This window comes from Pogona vitticeps, chromosome 2, assembly GCF_051106095.1.
Source record: "Pogona vitticeps strain Pit_001003342236 chromosome 2, PviZW2.1, whole genome shotgun sequence".
NCBI classification, from domain to species: domain Eukaryota; kingdom Metazoa; phylum Chordata; class Lepidosauria; order Squamata; family Agamidae; genus Pogona; species Pogona vitticeps.
Window position 1 is genome coordinate 143,152,134 of NC_135784.1, and position 22,863 is coordinate 143,174,996.

Below are 22,863 nucleotides of genomic sequence, written 5' to 3' on the forward strand. Positions count from 1 at the left end.
CTTTTGATGTGTTTTCTACTGCTGTTTGTTTGCATTGCTTTCATTGCCTTTTAGCAGTCATTTGTTATTTTAAATACTTTTGCTTGTGATTTTAGAGAGTGATCATTTTAACTCATGAAGATTGTTAGCAGCTCTGACGCTGATACTGCCACTGCAGTCCCTGTTTAGGAGACTTTGTGCAGTTGTGGTCTAAGAGTAGGAACCAAGGAGCACTATATTTGACAAGGTGTTTATACTGTCCTCCTTCGACTGTCCCCCAGGACCCAAGGTGGAGGGTGTAGTGACACACGCATGCACAGTGTACTAGTAGGCAACAACTATCCGAGACAGGCTAGGATGAGAGTTAATTATTGGCCTTTGGACTTGAAGAACAATAATAGTTTGATCTGAACCCCATGTCTAACCAGTCACATACTGTACTCATACTGGCTCTCCCAGCAGAACTGAGAGGAAACATTGATCCTGTCCTCTTCAGAGGATATCAGATGTATTTGTCCTGAGCAGGGTGGATAAAAAGCAATAGATTTTTAAAAATCAAATTGTTTCAATCACATTTTTTAAAAAAATATATATATATATTTTAAAAAGTTTTTTAAAAATTAAAAAAAATATAAATCATGATTAAAATCGTTATTTAAATCCATTTGATTTACAGCAAATCCATTCCAGTCCTGAGTTCCCAGCACAGAAGGATATGATTCGGAATGGGCTGTGAGAAAAGCTTGGAGAAGTTACTTTTCTTGGACAGCCTTACCTGATTACGATTTCTTAACTGTACTATACTACGGTTAGTTTATGGAACCTCATTCAGCAGGAATAGGTTGAAATTAAGTCCAAATCCCAAGAATCTGATTTACAGTGGCAAAAATTAAACTAGGCTAGGAATAGTTATTCCTGCCAGACATGACAAAATATCTAAAAAGAAAGCGAAACCCTTAGGAGGAGAGGCAGTAGCTTTCAGATCCCTTTTCTTACAGAGTTATATTAACTTTTCTGAAGCATTCAGTGTTTTGAGGATGAATGGGATCAATTCTTACTCACATGGACCAAGAGATGGGAGTTTCTCATTTCCTATTCATCCACTCTGTTTTATACATAAGCAATACCTTCTTCAGAAACAATTACATCTGTAGCCTTTCCCGATTAAACCTCACTGTTCCAAATTTGGTTATATTTTATTCACTTATACTTTGCTTTTCACTGGTCTACCTGCATGTAATCAAATAACTGAGCAAGGAAGACGCCATCCTCTTAAAGCTGAAGTGGGATTCACAGAATAAAACCAATATTTATCTTACTGGTGGTTGGAAGGCACACACCTATAAATTTTGCTTTATTGCATGCAGCCTGCTTTGATAATTCCTTGTCACCCGCCCCTTTCCACCTCATGTAAGGTTTTAATTTTTTTTTAAAAAAGCAACCAACAACCCACTAAACTTAAGTAGCTCTTTGCTGTGAAACCCTTTCAGAGATCTTATTTTTAAAAAGGGAGCCATTTAAAGTGTCTCACTTCCAGTGGCCTTCAGACAGACCCTTTTTTCATCTGAGGAGGTGGCAGGGGGCAAAGACAGGCCTTGGACAAAGTGTCCCTTTTACATTTTTTTAAAAAATCGGCTGCTTGTTTAAATATAGGATGCTCCACAACCCTACCACTTTCTTCCACTCGAAAAAGGGAGTTCCTAGCCTTTGAGGTGGTAGAGCCAACCGCAGAGATATGATGACAATGTGGCTGGGTCACACGTTCTCTGACAGATTCACAAAGCACTTTACTAAACAATATTGAGTGTGCATTAGGAAAGGTATGGAGAATGTCTGGCCTTCCAAATGAATAGGAATATAGCTTCCACAATTCTTTGCCACTGGCTATGGTGAGTCGGGTTAATGGGAGTGTAGGCCAAAGCCTCTGAAGGACCCCAGGTTTTCCAGTGGAACAGTAAGAACTGCTGGATAGTTCAGTGGTTTAGATATGAGTCAGATGTTAGAAGTTCGAGTTCTCGCTGGGCCTCCTTGATAGAGACTGGACTTGAAGATCCAAAGGGTCTCTTCCGTCTCTGCAGTTCTAAAATGATGATGATGATGATGATTGTAGCCTATGCGAAAAGTGGCCAGTTTCTGCCTCTGTAAAAGCCACTCTGTTCTCCAAAAAAATGGGCCAGCGGTGTTCTTTTGCCTCCCAAGAGGATTGCCTCCCAAGAGTGGTCAGACTTTCCAAAATATGGCAACAGGCTTTTTCTCAGTGGCTCGCTGTCTAAGAGTTGTTTTTGCTTGTGTGTCTCCCCTCTTCCCCTTACAGTTTTATACTGTTCATTTTTGATATTGGTAAGCTACCTTGGGCTCTCTTGAGGAAACAGGCAGGGCAAACAAACAAACAAACAAACTGTTGTGGGGAACAGTGTTTACCACACATAAATTCTAATTTAGCTGAGCCACAAGAGAACAAACATTTCAGGGATGTTCTGCTCTTTAGTTAGCCATCCTTATACCATGGGCCATATATACCATCGACTTATTGGCATGAGTAACTACAACCAGATGAGATGGCTTGTCTGCTTATATCATCATCTAACTAAAGCCATGTGTGCTCTGTTCTTGAGCAGCAACAAACTTTTTTTGCAACGAATATGTACGCAAACATGCACGTGGCTAGGCTTTGCACATATTTTGCTCACCCATCCCTATTGGCTGTAGGCAAGGGCAGGAAATTCAGCGCTAAAGCTTCACCCTTTCCTCAGCCAGCCTCACTTCTGGCCTTTCAAACTTTAAGAAGTTCCTTCTCAGGCAGCTTCAAGCATCACTGAAGGGCTGGAAATTTGGGCCACAAGCCAAAGTATTTACAGGTGAACTTGCGCCCTCTAATATTCAGTGGGATCATATATCTGCAGCACAGGGTCACGAGGCTGTACTGGATTGTGTCTTGCTCTTTTAAGAACAAAGTGGAGATCCTGGAACCCTAGGTGAAACGCTGGCACAAGTAATCCCATTTTGACAGTGAATCGGTCCCTCTCCATTCCTCCCCACATCCAGCCATCCTTCACCTTTTGGGGCAATCTTGACTTTGTTTTCTGTGTTTGTTTATTTGGATGACATCAATGGAGAAGTCATCTCACCATCCTGCTTTGCTTCTAGCACTATAGGAAAGAGCAAGAACACTTGATTCCTCTAGGATAGTCCAGCACAAATTGTGACCCTCCACCAAGTGGCCAAATATTTTGACTTGCTATGTCATCCCACCCATCTCTACTTCTTGCAGTTCCTCAAGGGCAACAAACATTAAGAGTCTTCTCATGTCCTTCATGGGTTACCATAAATGGTTATTGGGTAGCATTTGTCCTGATGTATGAAAAATAAGCTAATTTATTAAGGCATCTTTTAACATGACCACAAAATTTTACAAGATCATTGGAGAGTACATAGTGATTTGAGTCATGCTGAAGAGAAGAGAGTCTCCTCTTCAAAAGGAAAGGAAAGGGAGAAAAATCCTCTTTTCTGCTCAGAGACAATCCTTACTTCACTATCAAGAAGTGTCAGTCTGCAAGTCTGCACTCATTTACTTCTGGGATGATGGAGTTGCAATATTCTGCTTGCCTTTACAGTATTTAATGAAGGAAGGCTGTACATTTACTGGCTTGATCCGATACACGTTTACAATCACCACCACTAAGTTCAGTGGACATTTCCCTCAATGTCTCTTCCACCTAGAATCCTAATGACAGTGAAGGGTTTATAGCAAGGAAAGACTGCATAATTTCCGTATCTGCTGTGATTACCACAGCTCCTGTATACCAAGGCTTATTTATTGAAATATGTTTGTATCCCCGCTCTTCTATGTAAAATATTCAGAACACCTCAAAGAAGACAGTTTCAAGCTCTACAGGAAAGATAAGCCCCAGCATGGGTATCAAAGTACCAGGCTGATAGGCACCCCATGCCGCCAGCTCTATAGTTAGTCTGGGGGGGGGGGTCTTTCTGCAGCTGGGTCTCAGTTTACCTATGCCTATCCTAGCTAATGGGAATGTCTCCTCTTCTGAGCTGCGATGGTCATCAAAAGCAGCTCTTGGAGGGGAACGAGATACATTTGGACGGATTCCTTTTTATGCAAGTCAATCCCTTAAGCAAAGCCCTGTTAGATCAGATAAAAGGCTATCTTCTCCAGCTTCTGTTTGCAGTGCAGCCCACCAGATGCCTATAAGAACCCTCCAGCAATGGCCCTATCTCACTCATGTTCTACACAGCAACTGGTATACAGCATAGGCATACTGCCTATGAAGCTGGAGGTACTGTATTGTCATCAAGATGAATATACATTGATGGCTGTATTCACCATTACGTTCCTGCAGCTCATTCTGTCCACATTTTGGGATCCACCAGCAATGCAACAGTAAAAGATCTCACCTCTGCACAGAGGATGGGATCAAGGGGGAGCTGCCTAGCAAAGATGAGTTCACCCCTTTCCAGAGACAGCTGAGTCAGCTCTGAGAGAGACAAGCTGTCATAAATAGGCTTCTGAAAAGAGCATTCTTTAAATGACTTAATACCAGGGTATTTTAATATTTAATTAAGCTATCACCACACTCCACGTGGCTCTCACACTCTCTGTGTCTGTCTGTCCCTCTCCCTCTCCCTCACACACAAATGCACGGAATGGTACACCAGACTGAACCCTAGTGACACACTTAAAATCTCTGTGGGCCTAGAAGCTGGACTTTCCCATCAAGTGTGTGGAACAGATGTTTGTCTGCTACTGCAGCTGTCCATCTTATACCCTTCTGGATTTCACTACCCTCTAAGAGTAAGAGTAAGACTACACACACACACACACACACACACACACACACACACACACACACACACACACACACACACACACACGTTCTCCATTGTCCAAGCATACCCTGGGATGAAGCATTTAGCCAGGACAAAGGGACCGTTTCCATGGAAAGCCTTCACTGTGTGCAAACAGCAAAGATAAATGACTTGGGGGGAAATATTCTTCACTCACACAGGGGGATCTGCAACATTTTGGAGCCCAAGCATTGCAAAGAAACATGTCTCCAAACCACATTTGCTGGGGGGGTGTGTGGTTTTGCGGGGAAATTAGAATTTCAAAAGGAGAAGAAGGGTATCTCTTTCAATATTACCTGGATATCTGTATCATTTAAAGCCATAGTTCTTTTTCATCAGCTCCTGTGTGATGATGGGTCTACCAGGGAACAAGTGGCATATTCACTGTAGCTCTGGCAATCTTGATCACAAGGACATAAGAGCAGCCTTGCTAGATCAGACTAAAGATCTATTTGGTTTACTCTTCTTTTCGCAAAAGTCCCCATTCCTGATGCCCAGAAAGCTCACACAACCAAGAGCAATAAAAAGAAAGGCACTCTCTGGTTTTTCCCCTCCATCCATTACTCAGGGTTAAACTACCCTGGAACATGGAGGTTCAATTTTATTGCTATACATTTCTAGACAAGCCTTCTCCAGCCCCTGCAGATGTTTTGGCTTTACAGGTCCTATCAGCCCTAGCCAGCAGGGGCAATGGTGAGGGATGATGGTGGCAAAAGGGCAAAATATGCTAGGTGGCCAAGATGTTGTGGAGGTCTGCCCAAGAATCTCTCCATAAGGAACTGTGGTACTAGCACAGCAAATTGTGACTTTGTGCATGCATGCCATAAATTCATTTCAGCATTTAGGAGTCAGCTTTAAATGTTTTCCAGGTCCATTGCAAAGCTTCCATTCGTTCCCTCAGACCATGTACAGAACCCTACACTTGAAATGAATGGTATATGTGCAGCTGAAGTAACTGGTGGACTTGACCCACATGCATAACCTGGTCAGCTTTCCTTTTGGCACACATCACCAGCTACACTATCAGGCTTCTTCATGCACTGACACATATTATGTTATTCCACTGAGAAACAATTGCTTTGAGAAAGCAGGTTCACACATATGCAAATATTTATTATTACATTAACAACAATTTACCATAAACTCCCTAATCCTAATCACATGCTCCTTGTTCTGCTTCAGTGTCTCTCTCAACCACAGATAGATGCTGCTTTAGATCACATGCAACTGCCTAAATTTACACCTCGGTCTTTCACCTTGATGTCTCACCATTTGACAACAAACCTCAGTACATCAAAGAGGTAGCTGTTGCCATGCCAGGAGGCCCTTTTTGAAGGACAGCCCCAATCCCCCCCCCCAATCATTGCAGGCCTCCCAAAATTAAAGAATGAAGTGGCTGCATGTCCAGAGTTCCCCTGACATTGAGGATGACCACGGAAGACATGGCCTGTAGTCAGTTCAGCCCTAACCCATCAGCCTCTCACATATATGAGCAGCCAAATGGCATCCCACAGATGAAGCAAAAAAAAAAAAAGTAAGAAAAGAAAAGAAATAAAACTAATCAACAGATGAAACCACTCAGCTGTAATTTGGCAAGATTTTGGTTTTTCAGGATTCTGCTTTCTTTCTGCCTGACACATGTGTCTTTACCGCCCTCCACCAGCACACCCACCCCATCCGCTCTAATCTTCAGAAGGAGTGCCACTAATAAGGAGTAGACAAGTTAATCTCAAAATCTGTTTTAACTTTGACACAGACTTCTATTTTCTCTCTTTTTTAAAGGGGGGGGGAAATATGCAATTCATGTTCTTAAAGCATGAGGAGGGGGAAGAGAGGAGCAAGATAAACAGAGAAAGTGGTGTGTGTGTGTGTGTGTGTGTGTGTGTGCACGTGCGCGCTGGGGTTGGGGTGGGTGGGTGAGTGGGGCGTGTCTCCTGCCACAGTGATAAATGGCTAAATGTAACTTGGGGAAATCTTCAAGCTCCCTCCATAAAAGATGATGGGTTATCGTTTCACAGGGGGACTGGCTGGCTGTAACTGGGGTGTGTGCGTGTGTTGTTCTCAACCCATGTCTCTCTAATAACTGAGATGAAATCTTAACGTAATTTTTTTTTAAAAAAAAGTTTCAAGATAGGTTGCCTTGCGATCTGTTCACTCCCACCCAGGCCTGCTTTTGTCCCTTTTTGCCATGCTTCATGGCCTCACATTGCAAACACAGCTGCATCTCAGTGTGTGTGAGAGAGATCAAGGGATCCTGTCTCTCTGAGCCACCGGTCTCTGGTGAGGGTGGTCTCTCTCTCTCTCTCTTTGCTGCTTTTCTTGGAAAATGAAATGGAACAACAACTCTCTCTCGTTCTCTCAAATTTTTTAAGCAACATACAACCACACCTGTTTAGGCCCACTGCTTTCCCAGTAATGCCATTCTCTTCACCCCCACACTCCTTTAAAAAAAAAACAAATTAAAAAAACAGTTTCTGATCATGATTTATAATTTAATCCACTGAGACAGCTGTAGGGAAGGAAGGAGAGACAATCGCAACTTTGGCACTGAATGCAGCCACCTGATAGGCAAAAGAAATACAGTAAACAATTTACCGGGAAGACTTAGGCCAAAGAGAGCCGACACTCTCTCTCCTTCTCATTTGCTTACACTCAAGAACCTCCTTGCACAGAACTGTCTCTCTCCCCTCCCCACTGTCTCTTAGGCAAACCCCTTACTCACAAAACTTACCTCAAAATATGAAACTGTATGGATAATCAGAGACTTGGATAAATGGGTGTGCTGTTTACGTGCTGGGTTGTGTTAACATGGAACTACATGGAAAATCCACAGCCAGTTTTGATAATCATGAGCTTTGGCAAAGCAAGGCTTGAGGGAAATGGAGTTTCTACCATACTGCACTATTAAAAACACCAAAGAGGGAGAAAACTAATTCTAGACCCTGTTAGAATATAAAGTTCTCAAGATGCATCAGTCCCAAGTGCTCTGCTCATATCCTAGTCTTTCTCATTTCACGTGTTTATCCGGAGCATTGAATGACATTGTAGAGTAAACACAAAGGGACAGACTCCACTTGTAAGAGTACCAGAGGGAGCCCTGAGTAAATTTTACTAATTTACCCTGTCTAAAATTCAGCACCCTCAAGGCTTCTGCTTTTATGATATCCTTATAGCTACAAGATGATTGTGGGCCTGTTGTAATAGCCCTTTTGGTCACTTGAGAAAATGTTAATTGCTCAAAGGCTTTAACACCATTATATCTTATTAATTATGGCACTCTAATTAGACTTTTCAGCTATTTCACCTGTGTTAAAAGAACATTCAAGACTTGGTCCTGCATGTCTTGAAGCATAAAAATACAATGTTTGCTGTTTAGGCAGACTTCTGATGTTACTAGTAGCCAACCCTCTTCCTCCCTTCCAAAAAAATCTCAGTAATAACGCTCTCAGGTCTGTAAAAGAAGTGCACCATTGTGAAGCTGCACATGGAGAGGACACAATCCTTGAATTTCACACATAGTCTACAAACAATGGCACTACTATGTGCAAATGGATGGGGTTTTGTCTTCCAGTTATTTTCTATTTCTCATCCACATAGTTTAAATGGGAAGTTTCTTTGATGTTCACCTGAGTCCCAGTGTTCAGTTTTAGAGCCCACACCCAGATGGTATTCCTCAACTGACAGAAGCCTCTTTTCTCTTGAATGGGGAGGGAAATGATTGCCAGCAGTTCTCCATGCAACCCATGTGTCACCTCCCATGGATGCAGGGGTGAGGGAGAATTGCCTCATCCTGTCTCCCTCCCTGTTCTGCCAACGGGGGCATCCGAAAGTCTTCTGTTAGCAAAGGGTCACCAACTGGATATAATCCTGTATCCTTCTTGTATCACTCAAATGAATACTCTTTTAATGTGGTCTGAATACACCAAAGGATAATTCTGAGAAATAACACAAATCAATAAACCACAAATCAAAGCAATACAGTATGTGTGTAGTAAATTAGGGAATTAAGAGTCCTTTGAACCATTCAAGCCTTGTCCACATTTTTCTTATACTCTCAAAGTATTAGAAAGGGGCATGTGAGTGATTGTTTGCAAGAGCACAATCGTAGTTTATGTGCAATTCTGACCAGTTTTTGCTGACTTCACCATTGCTTTCAATCCGTATTCAGAACATTGGACATTAAATATTTGCTCTCATATTTCATATGAATGGAAGCTCAGGCAGAGAGAAAATTACACGCACCAAAAAAAAAAAAATCCAAAGAAAATTCAGAGTCATGATTCAGGTGTCCATATGTACCTCCGATCTTGACAATACTTCATACATTTTTGTCACATACTTTGGGAGTGAAAACCTGAACAAATCCAGATTCACGGCCTAGTCAGGGTCTGCTGAAGTATTTGGAAATCTCATAGGTTGTGAGGAATGCCCCATGTTTGCTTTCAACATGTGAAGGCAACCCTAAGGTTGCTTTGTCTGAGTAACACCTGGCTTTTTGGAGATTCTGGCTTACCCAGAGAGGCTACCCAGATAGAACGGCCTCCCTTTCTTAAGGACTGAAAGCGATGATGGAAGGGGGAGGGACTCGTGTGCTTCCTTTCTTCCATGCATGTGGGTTCCACATGCTTAAATTATGCCTCAATAGTGCTTCAGTCTAAGTAGATCCAGTCACAAACTGACATCTCCATGGCCTGCTTTAAGTATGAATCAGTCTGGATACAATGCATAAAGAATGCAGGGACCACAGAGCGCTATATGCAGTAAACAGGCCCAAATTAAGATGGATTTTTTTAAAAAAATAAATCTTAATTTTTATTTTATTTTATTTTGTGTGCGTGCATGCAAGCATGTGTGTGCGTGTTTTCCGGGCAGTTTCATTTGCTTGGAAATTTCTGTTCTAGATCAGTGTCTGATGTCAGTAATAGACTTGGTGAGAATGAATAAACTGAAACTTAATCCAGACAAGACAGAGTTGGTCCTGGTCAGTCAAAAGGCAGATAAAGGAATAGGGATGCAGCCTGTGTTGGATGGGGTTACATCCTTCTGAAAACACAGGTACGCAGCTTGGAGGTGCTCCTGGATTCGTCTCTCAGCCTGGATGCCCAGGTTTTTGCAGTGGCCAGTTAAAACTAGCGTGCCAGTTGTGCCTGTTCCTGGAGTGGTCTGACCTGGTCACAGTAACACATGTCTTAGTTACATCCCTGCTGGATTATTTTAAAGTGCTCTGCCCAGGGCTGCCTTTGGAAGTACTCAGTAACTTCAGTGGCCCAAAACGCTGCAACCAGATTGTTAACTGAGGCTGATTACAGGGATCACATAACCCCCCTCTTACAGCAGTTCCAATGGATGCTGATCCCTTTTCAGGCACAATTCAAAGTGCTGGTTTTAACCTATAAAGCCCTATCCAGCTTGGATCCAAGCTATATCTTTTTTTCCCCAATTATTTTATTTTATTTTCAAAACTATTAAGGGTAGGGTAAGGAATACAGAAGGTAAAGGGCAATGGAAAGGGTGGAAAAGAGGATAAGAGAATATCAAATATATAATCATTCAATCTTTTCATATTAAGTATATAAGCATATAATCAATTCATATTCCAGTAAAAGCTCATCTTTCTAGTTAAGAAAAAAATAAGAAGATCCAAGCTATATCAAGAACCATATCTCCCTTTATGAGCCTGCCAGGTGTTAAGATAATCAGAGTAGGCCTTTCTCTTAGTCCCACCACCTTCGCAGTTGGTGGGTACATAGGAGAGGGCCTTCTCTGTTGCTGCCCCCAAACTCTGGAACTCCCTCCCACTGGAAGCCAGGCTGGTGCCATCTTGCAGTCCTTCCACAAGCAGACCAGGCAGACGTTTCCTTAAGGGCTAACTGGCTGGGAGAATTTTTTTAATGAGATGGTTTATATTTTGTTGCTTCTGAATCTGTATTAGTAATGCTTATACCTAATATTTTAATGTAGGTTTATTGATTCTTTTTAAATATATGAAAAACTTTTAATATTGTGTTTCTAATAAGGTAAGCTGTCTTGGATCCTTTTTAAAGAGAAAGGTAGGGTAACAATATTTTAAATAAAACAAAACAAAATAGAATAGGATAATATAAAATAATTAAAATGGAGATAGTGGGGTACATCCAATGTTATACAAGTAAGCTTCTACTCACATAACAATACTTTCCCTTCATCTTTCTCTGAGCACCCCCACCCACCCCTCCCCAATTTGTTTTTTTTGGGGGGGGCATATTTCCAAGGTGAATTTGAGGGAGTTGTGGTGGATGCAGGAGGTGGAGGAAACCTATAGTGTCCCTTCCACTGATGGACTTCTTTGTAAGAGAGAAATATGGCAACAAGACAAAGGGAAACCCAGAACTGTTTTAAAATACAAAGGTCTCATGACTTTCTTTTCACTTTGGGCTCCAGTGTCTACTTTGTATAAATCTGGCTTATAAACAAAAACAGCTCGGTAGTTTTAATACAGAAATTAGGGGACTACAATTGACTTATACCGCTGAAGGAACTGGTCCAAAGCAGATGGGGTTTCTTTATCCCCTCTAGTAAATTTCACTAACACCCCTCCCATGAATTACCATGAAAGTCCTTTCTGATGTTTGCCCGTAAGTCAAAACTGATGGTTTTATTTTATTATTTATTGGGAATGATCGGTGTTAATTAGTTTGGTCTAATTAATGATTACATGCTGCACTTTAAATGCCAGCTCCCCCTACACATTACACACACTACATGCCCCACCCCCAGCTTTACACACAATTGGCAAAACAGTGAAAACGATGTAAATGAGGCAAAACTGAAAAGAGAGGGGAAAAAAGGCTATTTCTCTTAACAGGGTCTCTCTCTTTCTCTCCCTCTCTCGTTCATACTAACACACAGTGGCAACTAGTCAGAGAGGCTTGATGCCTTTATTATCCTTAATATGCCCTGTTTTTAAAAGCATTCAGCTAGAGAAGTCTGTCCTGAAAGAGGAGGGAGAGAAGAGCCAGTAATATTGGGATTTTTGTTGGCTCCAAAGACCCCCTGGTTTAAATGGGTAAAGGGCTCTGTTGTGAGTGGGTATCTCATGGAGAACTGAAGGGTAGAGAGGAACCATGCTTTCAAATTATTTATGCGTGCAGTCGGCGCTAATGGCATATGCAAGTTGACAGCATACATCCTATCAACTTGCTGAAGTGTATCTTGATTGTTCAAACACACTCTTAAAGGTGCCCGATCATTTATCAAATTAAAATAACTGTGCTGTGTTTCAAAAGGCTCTGAAGATCTAAATTGTGTTCTGCCGTTCCTAATACCCCCTGCATTTCTATATTTCCGGACGTCTCCTCCCATCTTTCCAAGCACTCTAGATGCAATGGGGTAATGTAAGCGAAGATTTGAAAAAGAAAAGGAGGAGCTGGGGAAGAGTGCAAGGCAGTTTCCCCACCGCCACCTTCCGCCCCATGTATGTTTGCCCAGAAAATATGCTTATTTCATGATTCTAACTTTTCTCTCTCTGCGTGTGTGCTGTGTCACAAACTCCAATACAAATCTACTAATCCAGCAGGAAATGATGGACTCCAGAAACTGGGCCAATTAAATTTAGACTCATGAAAAGCTTGGTGGCTAGTAAATTATAATTTTTATTAGCTTGAACAATGTTCCTGTAAGAAAAAGTGGAGTCTCTCCCATGAATGGTTCTTGTATAATTTATTTAACTTCATGAGCCTTGCCAAAGCCTCGAATATTTTTAGGTCTTTCTGTTCTATGGTTTGGCATTTTTCTTCCCATATATATATATATGAAAGTGTGAGTTTCTGAAAGGATATTTTTAGGCTTCTGTCTGTTATTTTAAACAACCATCTTTGCATTTGGACTCCCATATGTTAGGACAGCCTCTGCTTCTGCTCTGCTGGGCCTGTTTTGAAGAAGCCGCAGTGTAAGTTTTGGACTGGAACACTTGTTCTGCACATGGAAATACTGCCTTGTTTCTAATTTACTAGCATGCACGTAAACACACTCTCTCAGTCTGGTTGCTCTTGTGAAAAAAAAAAAGAAACCTACCTCTTTATATGAATAATTAGACATGATGGCGGAGCAATCCCCAGTGGGATAATGTACATTTCAAATCTGAACTTTAATTTGTGCGCGCGCGTACACACTCGCATACAACCACAACTGCCTTGCATAACCATGTGTGCCTGTCCCTGTGCAAAAGATCAACGCTGGCAGTTCGGAGCTGTTATCTCTGCATTGCCTTTGATGTCTCATGCTACTTGTCATTTATAAGTAAAGATGGTTAGAGTCTTTAAAACATGCCTTTGAACAGTAACTCCTTTAGCACCTATTTAATGCTAGTAACTATGTTGCAGAAACATCCACTGGTGTCACATAGTTAATGAGGTATTTACTAAAATGGGTTTTTTTTCCTTTAAAGGGGAGCACCGCAGGAAGAGCAGGGTGTGTGTAAAATCTTACACAAATTCTGCCTCCTCCCAGGGAATGATTTTTCACCCCCTCTCATTGGATTTCAAATTACCACAATATCCATGGAATTCTGTTGCTGTGAAACATTTTCAAGCTTAAGATTATTGAAAAACTTTCTGTTCAAAAGAAATTACTGTTCTGAGGGGTTCACTATGTCTAGTGGAAGCCAGAGTCCATTCCTGAAGGTCGTCATTCTTTTCTTTCTAAGAAACCTACGCTGGCCAATTCTGTTCATTACTTACATGTATGGACAAGGTATGTCAAATTTCCAGTCAATCTTCAATGCCCCCCCCCCAAATAAAATAACAACAAAAAACCCCACCCGAGATTCAAATATGTTGCCAGGGTGCTGGGGAGACAGTATTTGGGTCTTCCAGTTGCTTGCCTTCTTGGTAAGATTCTCACTCACAAACTAAATGAGAGCCAACAACAATAGGAAAATCCAAACAGCTTCGGGCAGGAGTAATGATGACTAATGCTGCTAATATCCTTTTCTGTCCCTTTCTTTCTCTTTCTCTTCATAATTTTCACAGCTTTGACTATGGACCATCTGCATTAGAGACGCGCGCACACACACAAATCTAATACTACACGAAAAATAATGAGACAAAACATTTTAATTGCACCTTTAGTGACAAGGTTACTACAACAGCGCTTTACCATAAAACTTCTACAGCGGGATTATAAAACTATCAGCACTCTCCTTTAAGAAAAACAATTTGCTAAATGTTAAAAGCCAACTTTAAAAATCCAAGGTCTCTGTAGCCAGCTTTTAAAAAGAAACTATACAAGGAGAGAGTTGGGAGGGATATCCATATCTTCACAGGAAAAGAATTCTGGGGAGGAGGGAGTGTTAGAATACATGCTGGATCAATGAATGTGCGCCTTGTGGAATTTTGTCCAAAAGGACATAAAAATTAAGCACTCTCCTGTAGAGCTCTTTGTGTTCCAGTCTGTCCTTGGCGGATTTGCTTTGCATCCGGCCTTTTGGAATTCTACGTTTAATTTTGGTTTCTGCCTTAGCTGGCCTTAAAAATGGCTGTAAGTATCAGGATGCAGGTTATATGCTAAACACTCCCCTCCTGCTCTCTTTTTAACAGGTTGGGTCTCAAGTCTTTTGAGTCATCACGAATGGTGGCATACTCAGAACGTCTTTGGCACCTCTTAATCAAAGGAATGAAAGTTATCAATGGACACAAATGTACTGCTTTTTCAAAGTATAAGAGAAGGAGATTATGTTAGGCAGGCAGTACTGTTATTTACAAATTAATAATAATAATAATAATAATAATAATAATAATAATAATAATAATAATAATAATAATAATAATAATAATAATAATAATAATAATAATAATGCCACTCATTAATATTCACTATAGCCTCGTCTGTATATCCACGGATTATGGCTTCTGGTTCTGGAAAGGTCTTCCCCTCTATTATAATTGTGTATCAGCGTCAAGATTCCATCAATAATTTATTCCACAGGAATTGTCAGTGTGAACATAAAAGGGGGGGCATGGACCCACCCAAAAATGTTAACACATTTAAAAGAAAAGATTATAGGAACAGTGGTACTTATTATAAGCTTAATAAAGATTCCCAATGGAACATCCATGTACACATATGAGAAGGGAAAAATAAAAGCAATCAAGAGAAGACTATGGAAGAAAAGCACAATGACTGACACAAACCATACTCCTCATCCAATTTGCCTGGGTTTGTGTTTGAAAAGGTTTTTTCCCCCTCATACTGCTGGAACCAAACAGTTTATGAAAGACTTCATTCGGTGAGCATATTCTATTTTGTAGATAGGTAGGGCGGAAGGAAGGCGGGCAGGCAGGAAGATTGGTTAAAAAATAAACTTGGGGAAAACCCTGCAAATCTATGATTCAGTCGTCTCAAATACAGAACCATTAAATGTGTGTAGCTTGTTGCATTTGTTAGCACTTTTACAATCTTGCCATGCTAAAAGCCCATTAGTAATTCTACATGTGGTATGTATGTTTTTTTAAAAAAGAAATGTTTACAATCCCAGTCAACAATTTCTACCCATTCTGGTCTACCTCATGCCATCCTTTTTAATCCATGTACTAATTGTAATCCCATTAAAGCAGATATAATTTTATTAGCATTCACAGTTCATCAAGCTAGCAATAATGTATCTTACTGCTGAGTTGAGAAAAATAAAAACTACAGCACATTTTTCCCTCAGATGTTTAAAGTAACTTGTAAACAAAACTTAAGTGGCTGTGTGTGGTTTTGTAAATCTAAGATTAAATCCATACTTCCATAAATATATATATATCCCATACAAGACCCATACACACAAAATGAGGGTGCACACTCCAGAGACTGCCGCAGGATTTGAAAATCAACCATATGACAAAATGCTTGAAGACAGAAATACATATATTGACTTTGGGTTAAATATAGAGGCTGGTTAGGTTACACTGGAAACAAATTCAAACATTCAGTGGAAATAAATTGTTTCTAACTCTGAACCTCCTATTCCGGATGGGACTGATTTTTTTTTAATTTCCAAAAATAAATGCAACAAGGGTAGAGCAAACCCTTTGAAAACTCTGTCTGTAAAATTCAGAAAGAAACACTATATTTATATAGAGAGAGCCATGTCCTCTACATTGCTTTATTCCTTTCTTTAAGAAAATACTCATTTTGCATTCCAGCCTCTGTGGATTTATTGTTCTTCTGGTCTCTCCTCACAATATACAAAGATGTTAAGGAAGACTGTCCACATGGGTCTTGCCTCCAAAGAGACCCTGAATTTTGGACTTGGGCTGTAAACAATGGGTCTGCTTTGTTGTGGGTTCTTTCTAACATCCCACAATTTAACTAGGGGATACCTAATATTTTGCATCCCCCCCCCAAACAATTAATTGATTAAACAGGATGCTAGAAAGCCATCGCCAAAAAACCTGGCATGTACAACCTCCCTGATTTTTCTTGCCAAACTTTGTGTCTTTAGCAGGATACCACAAGCACTTGTTAAAGCTAACACATGCACTGCAAACCCATTCTCACCCTGACACTTCAGGGCTTTATATAGAAACAGGATTTTCTAGTCTTACACCACCCGCTCTATTAACGCTAACCCTGCACATAGAACTACCCCTAATCTGAAAGAGCATAGCCAGCTCCTGGGTGCTCACCCTTTCCTGGCAAATAACAGCCTTTTTGTTCAGACAGAAAGTACCTTCTTGTTCATGCAATAGAATGTCTTAAGGATGTTAATGCAGAAAAAGGGTTTCTCTCCCCCTGCAACCCCCCCCTCTTCTGGGGGATTTATCTTCTGTCAGTTTCAGCAACTGAGGGGAGGTTGTGTGTGTGTTTGTGTGTGCGTGTGTGTAAAAGCCCTTACTTTAACACCCTCTCCCCTGCCACTAAAAATATTTTTAAAAAGAAGAAAGACCCCCACCATGGAGAATATGAGGTCTACAGGCCAGGAGAGTAGGTATCTTCCTCCTTATCAGTCGTATATATCCTGATTTACTTGAAAATATACAACCTCTTCCTCTCGTACATACATTAAACCCAACTGCACGTGGGCCCCATCATTATTGAGTTATTAGCTTGGAACAAAAGGGCTATCTTCCCTTCACTACTGAGAACCCCATTCCACAGAGCCTTGATAAAAAAAGGGGGGGGAGAGAGACTGCAAAAAATCGAGTCTCCCTCTTCCTCCTCCCCCCCACCGCCCCCCCCTCCCGGCTGCCGACCCTCTCGAATCCAGCGGGCGCGGGTTCTCTTTCGCGACTGCTGCGGAAGCCCCGCGCGGCGCGCGCCAGTCGAGGGGCTCTTCTTTTCCCGCTCCTCCTCGCCTCGTACTTTTATTTCCCCTTATTCGTTTTAATGTTACTGCGTGGGGTTGAGGGGGGCGCGCGCGGGAAATGCAGAAATAAACTAAAAATGGAAACACCGTCGCGGCAAGGGCCGCTGCAAAGCGCCCCTTTCCTTTCCTTATTTATTATTTTTTTTCTAAATGTTGGGAGGGATTCATTGCCAGGCATCCTCCCCCCCCCCGTCAGCTCGCTCCTCGGGCAGCGGCCGGATAATTCTGCACCCCGTGGCAACCGGGCCGAGGACCGCTCGCAGCAGCCGCCAGACCATGCCGCCGCCCTCCTTTCGGCGACTCTGGTGACTCTTCTTCTTCTTCTTCTTCTTCCAAGGCCGCCCGCCTCTCCCTGCCGCTCCCTCTCTCTCCCTCTCTCCCGCCTGGAGCAGAAGCGGCCCGACCCCCTTCCCCTGCCCGCTCGCCCGGCCCGGCCCGGCCCGGGCCCTCGCCTCTCTCCTCTCGCCTCTCTCCTCTCCCCTCACCCCGACGCCGCCTCGCACTGACCTGTGTGCGTAGCCATGGAGATGGGCGAGGGGAAGTATTTCCCAGGCTGGAAGTGTCCTCCGTGCTGCACCGCGTTGTGCCCGGCGGAAGCGAGGCGGCTGGAGCTGCTGCGGTGGCCCCGGTCGGCCAGGAGGTGAGGCGGGGGCGCGAACTCCCGGCCATCCATACCGGGGCGGCGGCTCCTGCAGCAGACCCAAGCCCCGGCCGGGCAGCTGGGCGCGGAGCGGGACCGGCGGGAAGGCCGCGGCAGCGGCGAAGCTCCTTCTCTCCGGGGCGAGAGAGCGGGCGGCGAGCAGGCGAGGGGAGAGGAAGGCGGGCGCGCCTCTTTCTCAGCACCGGGAGGCCGGTCTTCCGCCCGGGCTCCTCCGCTTCTCCTGGCGCCTGGGATCCGGCCTCATGCTCTGCAAAGGGGAAGGGGAGAGAAAAGGACGGAGGAGGAGGAGGACAAGAAGGAGAAGAAGAAGAAAGGTGAGAGAAAGCAAGCCATCGCGACCTGGAGAGGGCGAGGGGAAAGCGGCGAGGAGAAAAGCCACCGACCGGGAACGGCGGGAGCCTCTGTTCCGCCCGAGACCAGCCCCGTCGGCGCAGTTCTCAGGCCAGACCCCCGGAGGGGCCTTCGCGAGCCGCCTTGCCCCGCGCTCCCTTTCCCGCCGGCTTACCCCCCCCCCCAGCCCCCAATACAATTAAGCAAGGCGTTCTCATTGATTTTAAGGCGAAGAACCCGGTCGGAACAAAAACAACGTTCAACCCCCTTTTTAAATTTTATTTTGAAAACTGGGAAGGATTCGCCGATTCGGCCCAGCGCAACTTTCTCCCGTCGCCGACGATTCTCGGACAGAGAACTGGCGAAAAAGCGCCGAGAACTGTACCGATGCTTTAAAAAACACCTTAGGGAGAAGGTTAAGAAAGGAGAGGAAAATATGCCTTGTAGTCAAATGGATAAGTATTTTCTTTTCCTATCGTACTTGTACTGTTTAAGCATTTGATTTTTTATATATAATTTGCGAAAGGTTTTTCTCAAGAGCTGGTAATAATATTTGGACCCTCTTCCTTGCTTGAAAGTATGGGTAAACTCAACGGATGCCTCTTTCATGAGATGGGGTGAGAGAGGGAGGTTTTTTCCCCCCAAGTTCTCTGATTTAGGTGTGCTCACTTATCTTTGGCCTTTTTTTTTTTTTTTTGGAGTGGGAAGGGAAAGGTAATTTTAAGAGAAGAATAAGACATAGCTCCAATCCCAGAAGGCTGGGTTGCCTTGATGTGATCCAAAGGAAGCCTTCACGAGACCCCAGCCCAGCTTGCTGCGCTTCAATTACTGTACTCATGCCCAGGAATAAATATTTCACAGCAGACACCTTAGTGGCAAAATCCTGCATTCCTTCTCCAAGGACAGAGGTTTAAATCCTACAACTATATTCTTAGACAAAACAGTTATGTAAGGTCCTTCCTGTGCATTCATTCCATTTACACGTAAGGGTTTTTTGGCTTAGGCCCAATGTGTGTAACATTAAGCTGAGAGGAAGACAAGGGGGGCGAGAGCATAAAAGACCTTCTTCCTCCCACTTTCCCCACCTCCCCAGATTTACCAAGCAAGAGTGTGTTGCATTGGAAGATATGCACTTCTAAGATTTTCATTGGCTTCCTCACTACCATAATGTGCAAATGTCCATCTAAACAAAGTAATCGAGATGCTAATGAGGAAAACCTAATGCTTCTGCTATGGAAAAAGAGAGAACACCCAGATTCTTTACACTTCTGCTTCCCTGTACATCATTCTAGACAGTCAATTCCACATGCACAAATTTTTCCAGAGACTAATATGTTGCTTAAAGAATGTATTGTATCTCACTTCAGACCAAAAGAGAGAGAAAGAGAAAAGGAAAGAAAAAAAGGTAGAACTACATTGTGGTAACATTTGTTAACATTGCAGAATAGAACATTTTTAATACACATACAGCTTAATGAGCCCTGATTATAACAACAAAGCAATTAAAATGTTTTTCATTCACTAAATAATATTTTAAATAGCTAGATTCAATACTTCCAGCCCTTAACAGTGGTGCCTGGCTATTTGGTGTTTGATTTAATCTATAACGGAAAACATAATGTATTAAGTGACTACATATTTGCACAGCTGATAAGTAAGCTATGTGTGTGTGTGAGAGAGTGAGTGAGAGAGAGAGAGAGAGATGGGCAGGTTTTGCCCTGTAAATAAATGCTACAGAAGGGCAGGACTTTTCTCCTCTCAGTTTCCTCAATGGAGATTATAATCTCTTAAACACAACTGATATTTTATGTTTTATAATTGTAAGGAATTTTTAGAAAGAATATTTGTATTCTACATTCAGCCAATTCTGTTCGAAATAATTTCGGAGCTAGCAGGGGGGAAATGGGCGAGGGTAGTGTGTGTGTGTGTGTGTGTGTGTGTGTGTGTGTGTGTGTGTGTGTGTGTGTGTGTGTGTGTGTGTGTGTGTGTGTGTGTGTGTGTGTGTGTGTGTGTGTGTGTGTGTGTGAGAGAGAGAGAGAGAGAGAGAGAGAGAGAGAGAGAGAGAGAGAGAGAGAGAGAGAGAGAGAGAGAGAGAGAGAGAGAGATGAAGCCTAGGAGACAAAAGCTAAATTAGCAGCTTCAGCAAGTTTGGGGTTCAATACATCAATGTGAATGGAAACGTCGCATGTAGCCCCCTCCTTTCTCGCTGGCCGAAAAAGCAGAATGTAAAATCCAGTGTTCCGACTGAAATCAACCGGGGGGATTGAAAATCATGATTTTCAGGCCGATGGAAAGTTTCAGGATCCAGGTTCCAGGAAGGAGCGCTGGCCACCACCTACCGCAGATAGGCTTTCCTTCAAGATCGTGGGGCCGTTCTGCTGAGCGCGAAAAACGAAGATTGAAAAAAGAAGGTGGCGAAATGAGGCTGTGAGAAACGTTGCAGCGCTGGAGCCCCAAGATCCCATTCATTAACATGGGGCGAGGACCGGGGGTGGGGGGTGGGGGTGGGCGCCTGCAAGCACTTTCCCGGGTTTGTCTTCAGCGAACCAAAAGGAAGGCGATTCTTTATAAGAACCGTCGCTGGCGAGAAGGTTTTAGGCTCCACCGGCGAATTCAAACATTCTAAAGGAACAAAAGGACATTTTACATTTGCACGGCTCAGTTCCAGTGAATTACGCCCCCACCCTTAAAATTTTTAATTGGGGGCAAGGAGAAAAAGGGTGGGGGAGAGAGGGACTAATTCAGTTTGGTGCTGTCTTGCCCCTTTTGCAGGGTCGGGAAGGTTTTGCGTTGTACCAGAAATAATTCCTCGCCGACGCATCGCCCCGGAGAGAATGGAAGATCCCGCGGTGCTTTCAGAGCTACATTGCTTTCAGGCCTTGCCGGAAGACGTGGAGCGGAAACCTCCGCAGTTCAAGCTAGACGAAGAGGCCTCGCAAGCGGCCACGATCGGTAGGGTCTTCCGGGGCTGAGACCTCGAAAGCTTCCGCCTGGCAGCGCCGGCGAGCCGAGCCACGGGGAGATCCGGTCCGAAAGGCTTCCGTGACTCTTCCGACCACCATCTTTTCTTTTGATTCTTCTTGTCGATTCTCTTTGTAGTTTTTGGCGAAGCGATTTCAAGCTCGTTTCGGTGTATTTAGTTCAAACTACAGTACCACCTCCCAGAATCTCCGGTGCTTTTGAAAATTTAGGAAAGATCCGAAAACAAGGAGGAAAGACGTTGCCAGAAATCGAGAGCGAGAAAGACAAAGCACGTTTTGCAACCGCTCGGTTTGGAGAAGGCTTCTCTTCCCGGGGAAGGGCAGGCACCGCGCAGCCTTCCAGACGGAACCAAAGCAAGCACGAGAAGGGATTTTACCTCGCATCGTCATGAAGCATTTCGCTACTATGTATTAGAGGGAATCTTTCCCGCAGTGACAAAACCTAAACCCTCCTTCTATTAAAAAAAAAAAGCACACATTCATAACGCGCAGACAGGCGCACAAGTAAATGAAAATGCATCTTTCCCCCCCAAGTCTTTTAATTTTTATTTGTAATTCAGAACCGTACTGCACCAAGCACCGTCAGTTTCAAGTAGTCTTCACCGATTTATAGAAACCCCAGAGCCTCGTCTGCAACGACCTATTGTGATTTCATTTTTGAGGTGGGAGATTAGAAATTTGCATTCATTCTTTCTTTATTTTTTTAAAGGTTACAATGCCTGTGTTTGTTTTCCTTGCAAAGCACCCATTCACAGATCCATTAAAAATACACCAACAACTAGAATTCCAGCAAGATATATGCAAACAATCATGGGGTTTGTTAGTACTGCCCGGAGCTGGGTACAAAATTTTCAGGGAAATACTAACCATCAAAAAGGATATAAAAATAAATATACATGCACATATCTAGATTTTCCTTTTACTAAAAACAGTATGTATCTTATTTCCCAGGAAATCGTTTAAAATTTAACTTAGGAATTGATAGACAGTTGTTACATATTTCAATCACTTAAGTGTTTGAATTGCTTTTAGAAGAAAAAATAAGATCAAAACAACTTCTTCCCGCAATAATTTTTGGTATGCCACTACTAATAATAATTTCAGCACTGACCACCGTGAGAGGGTACTTGACGTTTATATAATAATAATAATTTAAAAACAAATAATGCACGTTTTTTTAAATAAACTAAATAAATTTAATTTACTTACTGGAGGGAGGGGTGTTCCTTTGCACAGAGGGAACGCAATACAATTAAATCAGTGAGTGGGATTTTGTTGTATTCCTATTGGTATTTGCACTGTGCTGACTGTTGCACTGTAAATGCACTGGCTGCTGCTCCTTGCAGAAAGGAAAAAAGACCCTGTCGCGGGCTCCAGCTTCCCCAACCTCGCAGCTCAGTCCTGCAAGCAACTCTCCCTGCATACTAATAAGCTCGTGCCACTCACTCAGGGTGAGCGCGCTCGCTGATTGGACGCCCAGTCCTCTACGGTAATAAGCTCGTGCCACTCTCCCTGCGTAAACAGGCTTCCCAATAGGCTGGCGTGGGGCCAGGGAGCTGCCAATCAGAGAGCAGCAGGGCTACTACTCAACCCAATGGCGCCTAATTCAAGTCCCTACAGTTGCGCAGTTCCCCTCGCGCAGCTTCTCCTCGCTTCGCTGAATGGGGGATACGTAGCAGAGGGAGGAGGAAGGGGGGGGAACTTTGGCGAGTGCTGCCAGA

The 22,863-nt window shown here is 43.1% G+C and overlaps 1 protein-coding gene across 3 annotated transcripts in view; it reads right to left on the reverse strand.

Moving 5' to 3' along the window:
- BAHCC1 (BAH domain and coiled-coil containing 1) overlaps positions 1-22,537 on the reverse strand; it is a 108,009-nt gene extending 85,472 nt beyond the window's left edge. For all 3 annotated transcript variants that reach the window (XM_020813401.3, XM_020813391.3, XM_020813369.3), the window contains exons 1-2: positions 22,352-22,537; positions 17,678-18,078 (exon numbers count right to left, since the gene is read on the reverse strand). In XM_020813401.3, coding sequence (XP_020669060.3) covers positions 17,678-17,843 — 166 coding nt within the window. In that variant the 5' untranslated portion in view covers positions 17,844-18,078; positions 22,352-22,537. The remainder of the gene's footprint in view (positions 1-17,677; positions 18,079-22,351) is intronic.
- Positions 22,538-22,863: the final 326 nt, after the last annotated feature.